Source organism: Xiphophorus maculatus, chromosome 14, assembly GCF_002775205.1.
Source record: "Xiphophorus maculatus strain JP 163 A chromosome 14, X_maculatus-5.0-male, whole genome shotgun sequence".
Taxonomy (NCBI): domain Eukaryota; kingdom Metazoa; phylum Chordata; class Actinopteri; order Cyprinodontiformes; family Poeciliidae; genus Xiphophorus; species Xiphophorus maculatus.
This window is the reverse complement of record NC_036456.1, coordinates 13,103,126-13,116,857: the sequence shown is the minus strand read 5'-3', so window position 1 is coordinate 13,116,857 and position 13,732 is coordinate 13,103,126. Positions and strand designations below refer to the sequence as shown.

The 13,732-nt window shown below is 39.9% G+C and overlaps 1 protein-coding gene across 1 annotated transcript; it reads right to left on the bottom strand.

The window, feature by feature from the left end:
• Window positions 1–1,751: 1,751 nt before the first annotated feature.
• On the bottom strand, window positions 1,752–11,090 carry LOC102228554 (carboxypeptidase Z). The gene is made up of 11 exons (XM_014470899.2): window positions 10,842–11,090; window positions 10,496–10,525; window positions 9,296–9,670; window positions 6,729–6,956; window positions 6,427–6,653; window positions 5,196–5,357; window positions 4,927–5,085; window positions 4,010–4,136; window positions 3,676–3,815; window positions 3,427–3,526; window positions 1,752–2,598 (listed from the first exon to the last, which is right to left on the bottom strand). The coding sequence occupies exons 1-11, from the start codon at window positions 10,912–10,914 to the stop codon at window positions 2,243–2,245; spliced, it is 1,977 nt and encodes a 658-aa protein (XP_014326385.2). The 5' UTR covers window positions 10,915–11,090; the 3' UTR covers window positions 1,752–2,242.
• Between the last annotated feature and the right edge of the window lie 2,642 nt (window positions 11,091–13,732).

The following is a 13,732-nucleotide window of genomic DNA, read 5'->3' as shown; positions in this document are numbered from 1 at the left end:
ACATATTGATAGTCAAATCAAATATCAATAAGTAAAGGTTGTAGTTATGCTTGATTTTATGTGTGTAAGCTCCAATGGTAGCAACATGAAAACATGATGCAGTAACTGCTGTATTAACATTTAAGCGCGTTTTTATGTTAATGTTAATTTTTATGCGTTTTACTGGAGGCAGATTTTCAGAAGCTGGTATTTAAGTCATTACTCACCTGTTTTGCACGTGTAAATCGCGTCAGACAGCGTTCACATTGAGACTATCCCCCTCATCATTCTTCCATTGATTTCTCCTTTGTTTCTCTTAAATAACCTTACAAACCTGATATAGGACAAGTTGGAGAATTTTCTTGCCTGTCGTCTTTACCTTAGTGTTGACTGATAAACTCATTGCGTTCTTCTTCTGTGTTTTTGTGTTTTATGGGCAGATGGCACAACAACGAAGGCTGTATATACCGCCACCTACCGGACTGGAGTGTGGAATGATAGAGGGAGCACATCAATGTTGTGAGTGTCAGGGGAGGAGCGTCAGGGTTGGCCCCCGGCCGGGACCCCTTCTAGGCTTCCAACCCTTTATCATGTGTGATGAGAGCTGGAGAAGACTGGCCCTCTCCTGTTGAGTATGGTATATGCTGGATTATACATCATGGTGCCCCAGTAGATTATATAGTAGGCTGCCCCAGTCATTATTGACTCTTGGTTGCTAAAAACTTTACAAGACCAACTGATTTTAGTGACATAGTGGGTGTAAAATATTGAATAAAATGTTGTGATACATGACGGGCTTTATTTACGTTTAACTTTATGACACACAAAATTACAAGTGGATCGTCCATATTGTCTCCGAGTGTATTCTGGGTAAAGCTTGTCACCAGCCGTCCACCAACGTCATCATCAGTCACTTGGCAACAGATGGAAAACTAGCTAGAGCATTTTTACAGACTAAGTTAGCATGAGTGGAAAACCATGGAGCGGCAAAGTGAAGAGGATGATTGAGATACTGAATCTTATCCCACACCACTGTATGAAGCTGAAAGCTATATATTATACTTAACAAAAATAAAGGCTTATTAATCTATATAAAGTCTTTCACATAATGAATTGAGTAACTGAAAAAAATTGCTTTTAAATAATATTTATATTTATTGAAGGGTATGTACGTTAGAATATGTTAACCGATATTTTTTAAAATAATATTCAGTACTATTTTTACATTGACTGTGCTGTCTAAAGGAAAAATAGCTTACAACTGTTTCCTGTTTGCAGAAAACACCGTTATATTTCTGTGTAAGATGAGGGACATCACTAAATGCAGCAGAGGTGACACTGGGAAGTCTTTACCATAATCACACTAATTGAAATGGAAGTTTGCATAAAGCTGCAGTCATTTCTGAAGAAAGAATGTTGGCGTTATGTGGTACAGCGCCAGCACTAATGACTTAATTTCTTGTAAATGGGAGTCTCCTGTCTGCCAAATTTCTGTTCACTGACTAGTTATGTGTCTCGTTAGTCTATTTTTCAAAGATCAAATGGTATTCACCAGACTTTATCTTGTGTGATTTTATGTCGTTTCATGTCAAAAGTAAGATTTTACTGCCAGAACTTTGAACCAAGAGTTAATTCATTTCTATTCTCAGAAATGAATTAACTTTCATTTCTGAGAATGAAAGTTCTCAGAAATGAGAACTTTCCTACAAACACTAAAAAAAAACTAAAATCTAGCACACATGACTTTCAGTTCATAACAAATTAGTCATGGAGAGTGCTGCATATAAGACTTTATTATAATCATTAGTTGATGGCACTTGTGCTAGAAAAATTAGTAATAGTATATTAGAATTACTTCATTACCTTACAGCAAGTTCGCGTTTTCCTAACAAATGGGAGAAAAGTTGGCAAATTAGTACATTTGTTTTGTGTTGACCAAAGCAAGAGTTTGGAGCAACTTTGGCCAAAAGAAGACTCTCATGCCCTCTGGTGGCAGCTGCTTTAACAAAACCACGTTACAACCTCAAACTATGGTGGACTTAAAAGTCTGTCGTGTAGTGAACCAAAACAAAAGAGCAAATATTTGTGATTAAATCAAGTTTTAAATTATACAAATTACCAAAAGCCATTTTATTTATAAGACAAAAGCTTGTAAAGGTGCTTAGAAAAATATTCAGTAAAAGAAAAACACAGCCTAACCTTGTACATTTGCATGCATTTAAAAAAAGCAAGTTCACTGCTTTGTTTTTCTCTTTTAAAAGCTCTAATGGCGTTTCAGCAGCCAGGTGGGGACAGGCCCCCCAAGTGAGACAAAGTAGCTCCACCACCAGGGTTTCTCCGCTCTCTCCTCACGTTGCTGGTTCACGTCGGCCATCATGGTGTACTGGTTGTACTGGTTGTACGGGTCAAATCGGTCGTAGCTGCTCGAGGACAAAACGTTTTCCTCCTCCTCCAAATCGAGGTCTAGAGGAGCTTTCTGCAGCACAAAGTCCACCCGGCCTGCAGACTGCATGCGAGTCGGCAAATGGACTTTCTTTGTAGCGCGGGCGTATCCGGGCGCCGAGGCGGTGACGATGTGGATGCCCGGGATGAGAAGCCGCCAGTAGTCTCCATTTTCAGCTGGGCAGGAACAAAAACGGTCGGTGTGATTATTTTGAAGCTGAATTTATAAAGACTTACTATGAAGGGATTACAATAAAGTTTCAGAGAGAAATATCTATACAGAGTCGGAGGAGCAATATTGTGCAATTACTTTAAAACGCTTAAAACATTAATGTTACATGTTAAAATACGAAATTATCTGTTAAAAATACCCACTAAACTAAAAGTAAGGTTGAGAATAAAAGTAAGTAAATTCCAGGTGTGGACAGGCCACTTGGCATTTACTTATTTGCCAGAATTTCTTATTACTCAAAAGAAATCCTGAGTTCATTGGAAAATAAATGAATAAATCATATTTATAACAATACTTTCACATTGAACTTTCTCACATTTTGTCACATCACTACTACAAACATCAATATATTTTGTTTTGATATTCTGGTTTAGACCAACACAAAGTTGTGCGTAATTGTAAAGTGGAACGAAAGGAATACATGGACTTCTGCATTCAGCCTTCTTTACAATGATGCTCCTAAATGAAACGTGGTCAACCGCTGCCAGAGGTCACAAAATGGTGACAGAGGTCAGATGAGATCAAAACCTTTGCAGCATCCAAGGTAAAGTGTGACAGAAAAGTCAAAAACATGGCGGTGGCAGCATCATGCGGTAGGGATGGGATGGTAAACCAACCATGTATAATGGATTACCAACTGGTGTTGATTTAACACATAAAATCCCAATAAAACTTTCCAAGTTAATGTTTGAAATGTGACAGAATGTGTGAAGGTTATATATGAATATTGTGTTTTATCATTCACACATTGCGTATCCTCCAGGTATATTTACCAGTAGTGATGTCATGCCGTATTCCTCTGACTGATATTCTTGCACCTTTTATTCCTTTTCCCTCTTCATCTCTTACAAACCCTTTGATCCCTCTGTGAGCCTGGTCAGTGACAACAACAAAAAATCAATGTTTTCCTCCTTTTGTTTCGTTTTTGTCAATTTCTAGTGAAAGGATTGCATCCACAAATGTTATCTGTGGTCAGTTCAGGTTCAGTAGGTTTGCCCAAAGTTATAAAAGAAAAATCTCACCGCCTCAATGAAGGCAATCATAGCTTCTTGGTTGTCCTGCCAGCTGAGGAACAGTTCTTCTTCAGGAGGGAATTTATCACATCCAAGAGACACGGTCACCTCGAAACAGTTGGAGTGAAGGTAGTTGAAGTCTTGCATACCTGATCATAGACAAACTGCTTTAATTTTATTTCTTATAATATCAAATCACCTTACAGAATCCTCCTTTCTTGCCCCCCAACGTGCTGCATCATGGCTGGTCTTATAGTGACCTCTACAGGGCTCCAGGCAGAATTACAGTTTCATATCACCAGATTGTCCCCCTCAAATGGTTTAGAAATGCTTTTTCACTCACCGCCTGCAATGCTGCCCCACTGCGCTCCATTAATGACTCCTTTCTGGCTGCCGTCGTGGGGCGATCCACATTCTCTGGATATTGCTGTGTTGGAATCTGCATAAGTTCTCGCGAGAAGTTTGAAAACCTTTAAGTCAGACACAAATCTAAATTTAGGCAGAAAAAATAAACATGTTGTTTTCTGTTAAGGCTTTAAAAACAAATTCTTAATGTAGTTAAGGAGTATATTGAAGTACAACCACTGATAATATACACTACTTATTGTATAAAACTGTAAGTCTTTGTCTGGTGTATTTTTGGTTAAAATATGTTTGTTCTTCAGCCAGTGAAGTAATTAGAGGTGGGTAGAGTAGCCACAAATTGTACTCAAGTAAAAACTGTTACTTCAAAATAATATTATTCAAGTAGAAACAAAAGGTACAGTGATGCAAAATTGACCTCAGCAAACGTAACAAAACATACCTATGCTACTCATCTCTCACTGGACTATGAATTTAGCTCTTTACCAGCAAAATCTTGAGGGAGAACCAAAGTTTTTGCAATGCAGACCAAAAGTGTAAATTTGAAAGTATTTCTTTGTCACAAATATTGGGTTTCAAAATAAAAGGCAAAAACTAATACCATTCTGATTTTATTTATTTACTTTTAAATGCACAACAATAAACTAGACTTGGAATGTGAATGCGAGAATATTATTATTTTATTTTTTTTCTTTTTGGGTTAATTACTTTAGACTGTTATCAATAGCAAGAACAAGATATGGGTCACTGTAGTCTACACACAGGGCCAGATGGATAGCTACTTTAGTAAATTAAATCATCCTTTCAAAACGACCTTTTTGTATTAATAGATTATCTTCGTCTGACATGAAAATTTTCTGAAACCTTGAAAGCCTGTGATTCACAGAACCTGTTTACCTTATCATCAGGCGTGGGGGAGAACATGTTCTGCCCACGCGGATGTTTGGACAGATCGTAGGGGTAGGAGACCATCAGGTCGCCGCTGTGGAAGCTGGCAGAGAGCACAAACGGCATGGAGCGGATCCACTTCATGACCGCATACGTCTCTGGTGCAACCTGACGGCCAGCATTTAAAGACTCTTTCAGATGTCAGTTCATCTTCTCCAAAGCAGCAAAAAGACTTTGTAGCAGTTTTGTCTTTTAGACAACGAAGAGTCATTCTGTACCTTACCAAACCAGTAATTGTCTGGGATGGGGATGTGGTCGGTGCGGAAGCCCTTCTGTCTGCGTCTTCTGTAAACGACGGTCGTCAGGTCAGGAAAGTTTCTGTTCAGGTCGATGTTCTGGGCGTTGTTTCGGCCGACGTTCCCATTGACATATCTGTCACCCTGTAGAATAAAAGATGTGTTGTTTATATATATATATACTGTATATATATATATTTTTTTTTTCTAGAAAACAAGCAGAACTGATCATTTTACTTTCAGGTATTTAAATGTGCAGGAAATATTTCAGTGAACAGTTCTTAGGAAACTGATTTGAGTTTCTGGGCTATGCTGCCATCATGCTGCCATAAAGATTTAGCTTTTGAAATTAAATAACCCTTAACTCTTTATCTTCCCTGGAGTGTTCGTCGTCTGAGTTTAAACGATGTGGGAGAGTTGGTTGCTCTTTATGTAAATTAGTTTGCCTGCCACTTCTCCTCAATGTTAGAATGCTACTGTTAATAATAATGACCTGTGAACTGAATAAATGACCAACAGCTGTAGAGCAGGACTAACGGGCTAGTTAATGTTGGCAAAGTTAGGATTTAGACAGCCTTTACAATGGCATCTCCAGAATTAGAGAAAAAGCAGTTAACAAAAGCAATGATGTCAGATTATGTCACAGTAGTAACTGTCTAAAACACAAGTAAAATCACTGTAGTCATAAGGGCAATATCTGTCAAAAGGAGTGCATTAATTGTATTCAACATTCAGGGAAGCAACCTGGATAAAGAAGAAAGCTAAAAAACATAAATGATGTGAAAGTCAACAATTTTCAGAAATAAAACTATGCCTTGTAACTCTTTCCCTGCACCCTTGCTGTTTGACAAGGTTAAATCCAAAGCTTAACTGTAGCGAGTCTTAAACATATTTATTGGACGCAGACTTCAACATTGAGTTGTGGAAGATAAGTGAAGAACAGAAGCCGTCCAGCTGGATCGCCTTCTGTCCCCCCTGAAACCTACTGGGAGAGATCGTCTTGTTGTTTTCATGTTTTATTCGTAGCTCATTTTAACTTCCAACTATAACCAGATGTTACTTCAAAACATTAACTTCCGTTCATTTTTGCAGCAATCACATTGTGAAACTAAAGCCTCTTTAAGCTTCTGAGGAAATGTGTGACAGCAGTTTAGTAAACAAAGCCGGTGCAGCGTTTCCCCCTTCTCAAGGATGGAATGCTGTTAAGCGTCACCTCTTCATCACTGTAGTTATTGTCAGCGTCCCCAGACACGGCCACCTCGTATCCGTCAGGGTTCATGGAGGGCAGGATGTGGATGCGGGTGTTGTTGATGAGCGTCTGGATGCGCTCGTTTCCCTGCAGATACTCCGAACACAGGTACTGAGCCAGGTAGATCAGCAGCTGGCCACCCAGGGCTTCGTTCCCATGCATGTTGCCAACGAATTTCATCTCAGGCTGGACTAGGTAGGGCAACATTTAATATTAAGCATTAATACGACAAAAAGAAGTGCTGCGTGATTCGGAATTGCTCTCACGTAGCTGATGTTCTCCAGGTCTGGTTGAGAACTCGATCACCAGCAGCTCCCGGCCCTCTGTGCTGCGGCCGATGCTGTACGTCCTGGAGATTTCCGAGCATTGATCCTCGGTCTTCTTGAGGATGTCGATCATCTGGGAGCTGGAGTGGTAGGTGAACTGGATCTGTGCAGCAGCCTGTTGGGGTTGAGGAACCTCCAGGTTCTGAGCAGCCTCATCTTCTTGCTCCACTGTGAAGAAATGTCACAAAAATGGCGGTTTGCTAAGATAGATGTTATCTGTCCAACCTGTCTCGTCTAATGCTTAAAACATTTTTTAAAATTATATCGAATATTAGTTAGCTTCAACTACCCCTGGTGGTTAGTAGAAGCCAACTAGCCACTAGGGCTAGTTTGCTAACCCTCCTGCAGTGTTTCTTAATTCCAGTCCTCACGCCCCCCTGCCCTGTAGGTGTTTCCCTTTTGCCACACACCTGGATTGAAAATTTTGGTGATTAACAGGCTTCTGCAGTACTTGATGGTCATGCAATTATTTCAATCAGCAGTTCAGGAATAGAGGCACATCTAAAACATGCAGAGCAGGAGGGCCTGAGGACTGGATTTGAGAAGCACTGCCCTAGTGGTTAGTTGACGCTAACTAGGTAGTAGGGCTAGTTTGCTAACCCTAGTGGTTAGCTGAAGCCGTTGACCTAACCAAGCAGCCTTTCTCAAACGGTGGTTCCCAGACCGCTGGTGGTCCGCGAGGTACTGCATGTAAACGGCCGTTTATTTTCCATGAGGTGAGCTCAAAGTAGGACGCTACAGTTAGCTTACCAAAGGTAAGGAGTTTGAGAAAACTGCTCTATGGTTTGTTAAATGGCTACCAGCATTTGCTTGATTTAGTCTTCTGGTTTATTGTGTTCAAAGAAGATGAAACCTGTCCGCCTTTTAAACCACAATAGACCTAATTAAGCTCCAAGTAACTGGTTTTCTCTGCCATGTTTCAAAAAGCAGTAAAAATCCAACAATACTCATTTTAGTTTGAGCTTTTTTTTTTGTCAGGTTCGACACATTTAACTTCATAATCTGTTAATAGCTGGTGACTCTGCACACAGAGTTACTTTCCCGTCTTTGTTTTGAGCTGAAAGAGAGGCAGCACTGCAGCTCACAGAGTCACAGAAGAGCATAAGTTTATATGAAGTTGTTTAGTGAAGACATCTGGCTAACACACACATCAACTCAGCTCAAAACACCGTCCAGCTGGATCGCTTTCTGTCCTCCCTGAAACCTACTGGGAGAGATCGTCTTGTCGTTTTCATGTTTTATTCGTAGCTCATTTTAATGTGGGGTCATTCAATTCCATTTTCTCAGGATTTGTTTTAATCTAAGCCATAGATTTCTAATTTTAAAAACTCTTTGCTAAAGATAATAAGTGTTTTTCTGCCACATTTCAGAGTCATGTGTGAAGCAGATGACTGTGAGCTTTTGGGATGCATTCACAGACATCAGGAAATGATTCAAACCTTCAGTTATTTTATAGTTATAGAACTGGATTGTGCAGTAAAATAAGATGCATTGTTCCCGAAGGAAGCAGAGAAACACTATAAATCGCCTTTTTCTTTTGAAATGCTGAGCAAATGTTGAGCTGATTTTATGACTCTATTTTGACATAATGAAAATGATTATTTGTAAAAAGATATCTTTATTTTGAAAAGTGGATATTGTCACCAAAGGAGTTTTAAAAAAAGAGTGATAGTTTATATTAACAAGACTGCCAAACAATGCTAATAAAAATGAGATAAATCAACAGGAAATCAGTTACACTCTTAGGCATGTTTTCGTTCCAACCGAAGACTTCAGTGCATTTAATTGGCATTGAATGTGGGAAACAAAAACAAAGCAGCGCAGAATTGTGAAGTGACGGTCTGAAGGCTGTTTCATTTCTGGGCCTGTGGTTGGGCTGAAAAAAACAAGAGATTCAGGCAGATAGCAAGACTGTGTGGAGAAAAATATAAAATTTATGAGAAATGCAAAAAATGCTCTCAAACAGCAGCATGTTAAAACAAAAAGATATATATTTGAATTACTGTAGCTGCCACACCTGCTTACAGAACACCAAGGGAACCATTTAATCCCATAATAAATCTCATTGCAGTAACCTAGTCTGACATTTCTCTCACATTATCAGATTAATATGGGTAAATTGTCCTGCCATACTTGTCACATTTCTGATCAAAATGTTTTATTAAAACTGTTTCTTTTAAGTGCAATACAACTTTTAAAGGAGAATTTAATGTAAAGAAGTGATCTCACTGATCCATACCTTCCTTTATAGCACAGCTATGGGGGAGTCTTCATCCCTAAATCATTATTTCCTAATAATAAAAGTCAGACAAACTCTTGTTTTTCTATTTTGGTCCCTGCAATTCATCTGGCATGAATTGAACACAAGTAAATAAACGACCGAGGTGCAGTGGAAGATTTCCTTTCCAATCTCTGTCAAGCAGAAAAGCCACAATAATAATAATTTAAAAAAAGCATTTAAAACTTGTTTCTGGCCGTACCCGAAATATACTAAATCCTTTTATTACCTTTGAGACCCTCCAGCGGGTCATAACATCCCTCCTGGTCACTCACAAAGAAGCGATCGCAGTCCAGGAAGTACGGCCAGGCCATCTGGATCCCCTCAAAAGCATGACTGCATCTTTTGTGCGCTGCCTCACAGGCGCTGCGGCAGGGCCTCAGCACCTTGCTCCCCTCGCAGCGGGGGGCCAGAACCGAGCAGCCCAGCATCCGGATCTCGGGGTTGCACTGTCCGCCCAGCAGCTGCTCGACCACGCTGATGAGGAGGTACTCGACGCCAGTCTCTGCGTCCCTGCGGGTGCCGTGGCCGAGGATGTTCGGGAACATGGTGCGGGTGTAGGGCATGTCGTCGCAGTAGGACAGCAGGATGTCTGTGCATTTGGCTGTGATAGAAAGGAAAAAATCAGATTAGGGATATTTATCTATAAATGAAATTATTTGAACGGCTCCATTTTTCCACATCTTCCTACTCTTCAATGGATCACCACATATTTCATACTTCCACTAAACTTTCCATTAATACTCTAATCTTGTAGCCAGAGTTAATTTGTCATATGTGGCTGTAACAAATAATCAATAATGCACAGTTGGCATAATTCAGCATGCATTGTGCAAACATATTAAAGTGAGCTATATTGCAATACAACTTTAAAAGGAGAATTTAGTGTAAACTTCATAAAATACTTGATTATTGGTGTCAGACAAATCACACTCTTATGTTGCATTCAAGTTCTGCTGAGAGACAAGATAAAGATTAGTGTCGGTTTTATTTTTGAAAGGTCCATTATGCGTCTCTATTTGTCACTGTGTGCTATCCTCAGTCATCTGGTCCTAAATATTTCCATTATCTGTGGAAATTAGAATCTGAATATTTCATGCCTCCATCGATCATCTAAAAATACTCAACCGGATCAGATCTCGTGAACACTCCGTGGCGTTATGGGATTTATGATCCTGTTTGTGACAGAAATCAAGTGATTTAAAGAAGCCTGTAGAACTCCTTTTGTTCATCAGAGGTGGATTGTTTTATTTCTTATTTTTTTAACTTTCCTGTGTCTTGGTACATTCTGGTTTCAAGATCAGAAGCGCGAGATGTTGTCATTAAAAATTCAAACATCCCTGCGACTTTCTGGGCTGCGATAAAAACGAGAAGATGACGAACGGTCCGTGCATGACGACTTTCTTCCTTCAAGCTGGAGGGTACTTACGCTTTTCTTCCACTGCTGGCTTGCACTGTCCTGCAAAACACATCAATTTGATCAGTGACCGCTAGGTGGCAGAGTGGTTTCTGTGAATGCAATAAACTGGATCGTAAACTCTCTTCATTCCCTTCCTCTTGCAGTGGCAGCTCTCTAATAACAACGCCACACAACCCGTCTGGAAAAGCGCACTTATATGTTAAAATGATTCGAAATTAAGTATGCATGGATGGAAATCAACTCGTTAAAATGAAAAGTCTCCAAACAAGCATCTGTCGGACGTTTCACTCACGCGTGAACCCGATCGTGTCCAAATGCGCAGAGACTGTCCTGGAATAAGGATGAGAAAGTTTACCTCTTATCTGCGGGTCGCATCGCGGCGCAGCTCCGCATAAAGGAACCAACATCTGCAGCAGAACCAGCAGCATTTTCCCCCCACGGTGTTATAACCCCACTCCGTTCTGTGGCACCTCGCTACACACGCAGTCAGAGGGTGTGTTTTTCACTCGGACTGCGTGAACTTCCCAAACAAGCCAGACATTCCGATGAACTTCCACGAAATAGGCTAAGCAGTGGAGCTGCAGAGGAAATATGACTGAAGTAAAAATTTCTTACAACTCAAATTGACAGTTTTTTTCATTTTTATGTGTTATGCACAATGGTTTCCTGTCATGTCTTAATTTAAAGGGAAAGCACCATTATTATGCTTTCTACTATTCAAGCCAAGTCAAAATGTCTGAGAGGTTTTAACTGCACAACTCACTTTTTATGTTTAATCCTTGTGATTGAAGTGGTTAAATCATTTTTTGCCTTTAAGTCGTACTTTAATGTTATCGTAAAACAATGTAAACCCGAGTAAAAACAAAATGACTGACTATATGCTGCGGGGAACGTGTCTTCCACCCTGCGCATCAACAATAGCTATCAAACCTAGTGAGGATTTTACATCACTGTGGAGAAATTTGGTCAAAGTTTCAGGTTTTCTAGCATGAAATAATTCCACACTACCTCAGTCAGATTCATGTCTGACCTTTGACTAGGCCACACAAGAACTTTATTTTTTTACACGTTGATTTTCAGGTGTGCTTTGGATTATTTTCCTGCTGCTCAACCCAAAGTCACAAACTGATGGCCGGACATTGTTTTTAATGTCAGATGTAGCGGGACACCCGTCAAGTTTCTGTTTTCTCATCAGTACACAGAATATTTTCTAAAAAGTCTTGGGGATCATCAGTTGTTTGTTTTTTTTCTTCTTCATTTTTTGATAAATATGAAACGGGACTTTTAAGGTCATAAGCGGTGATTTTGGACTTGAAACTTTCTCAATGTTGAATCTTGAACCCTGACAGTTTTTGAGGTCTGCAGGACTTCAGTTGTTGTTTTGGTTCCATTTGTGACTTCCTGGATGAGTTTTTGATGGACTTTTGGAGTCATTTTGATGGACTGTCCACTCCTCACAAGGTTTCAAGACTTCAAAGATTCAAATGTTAAGAGTTGCATGTCTTTTCTTCTCTGGAAATGCTCAAGTATTGGACTAAAATTTTGTGATAAATCAAAAGGTCAACGCATTAGTTAACATTCAGAAAGCCTGAATAACTACTGATTACAAATACTTAGAGAGGTTATACAGACATCAGGCTTTCAGGAAACATAAGGCATAATTCAGTTTGTTTGGTCAACACTATATTTTCTAATAAGTCTAAATCTAGAAGAGGAATACGCCTAACACTGTGTGGAAGTTGCAGTATTAGTTGACTTTCTAGCTGTGATTTTCTCAGATTATTCCAATATTACGTGGACTGTTGTTTTACATCCAAATCAAAGCAGAAGTGCTTGATGATTTGCTGCTGTTCAGGCAGAAACAAAAGCACCAGGATGTCAAGCAAACAGAGCCATTTAGCACCGAGACGCCACTGCTAAACTTTGCATAAGAGCAATTATATTTTTTCTAGAGTGAGACACGGTTATTATCAGCAGACCTGATTACCACCCACTTCAGTTCATGTGAGCAGCTTTGCTTCCCCTCTCAATGATTTCTGGAAAATCCCAGACATGATGGCACGCTGTAATAGCTTTTTTTTTTTAAGTGAACGTGTTATACCTTTTCAACTAATTATAAGGTCTCCTCTTCAAGCTGAGCAGACCTGATTAGCATAATGGCAGAGTGAATATTCAAAAGGGTTCGAGGCAGGAGGGCAGGCAGGCAGGCGAGAAGGAGGTTGGCACAGAGTTAGAGTGAGGGGTACAAAAAAAACTGCTGCATCCTTCATCTATATCAGGAATATTGATGAGATCCTTAACATGTTCATGCATTATGCAAATTACAGCCTAACCCAGAAACTGAAAGGAAGTGAAACCTAACAGGGGAGATCATTCCTTGTGTGTAATTGTAAAGAGAGCTTGTAATCATGCATGTGCGTGGTACTGCTGAGGGAAAAGAGGTCTGGATCTGTGGGAAAAGGCTGAGTCACTCATGAAAGACAACTTGCTAAAAAAAGTATTTACACCTTTTGTTGCACAACTAAAAGTGGGAAAAGTTCAGCGCCCATTTGGTACCGCTCTGGTACTTTGAAGTACTATATGCTTAGCTGCATTTAAAGCTGCAGGTGATTTCAGGTACGTCTCTACCGACTTTACACTACAACAGCCTGACATTATCTTTCACTCTTCTGTGCAAAATAGCTCAAGAGGAGTCAGACTGGATGGAGAGTGTCTGTGGACAACAATTTTCAAGCTCAACTGAATTTAAACTCGGACTTTGACTGGGTCATTTTAACAGAAACATGCTTTTAATCTAAAACCTTCCATTGTAATGACACCTCTATGTTTACTGTTAAAAAACAAACTCCCACTTCTGTCTCAAATCTTTTGCAGACTCCAGAATCGTCTTGTGTTTTAGCTCCAGCCGTCGTCCAACTAACTCTGACCTGATATTGAAGAAAACCGTTCTCACAGCATCAAGCTGCCACCACCACGTTTCACTGAGAGGACGGTGAGTTCAGGGTAAGTTTCCCTCCTCACACAGAGTTTGTCTGTAGGTGGAAAAGCTCAGTTTCGGTCTCATCTAACTGGAGCCGTGACTAGATGTAAATATCTCTTCATGTCTTTCTTCCACACTAGCTTTTTCAGATGAGGACAGAGTGGAAAATAAGGTGTGTGAGGATGAAAGCTTAAAATCTCGAAAGCTTTATTCTGCAGAGGTTTGTTATTGTTGACTAATAAGAGAGGAGAAACTTCTTTATTCAG

Bases quoted from the DNA above. Each gene is read 5' to 3' on its own strand.
- LOC102228554 (XM_014470899.2), bottom strand. From the start codon at position 10,914: ATGCTGCTGGTTCTGCTGCAGATGTTGGTTCCTTTATGCGGAGCTGCG. The intron at 5,358-6,426 runs GTGACGCTTAAC...TTTATTCTACAG, and splicing joins ATAACTACAGTGATGAAGAG to GGTGACAGATATGTCAATGG. The intron at 3,527-3,675 runs GTGAGATTTTTC...GTCACTGACCAG, and splicing joins TGATTGCCTTCATTGAGGCG to GCTCACAGAGGGATCAAAGG.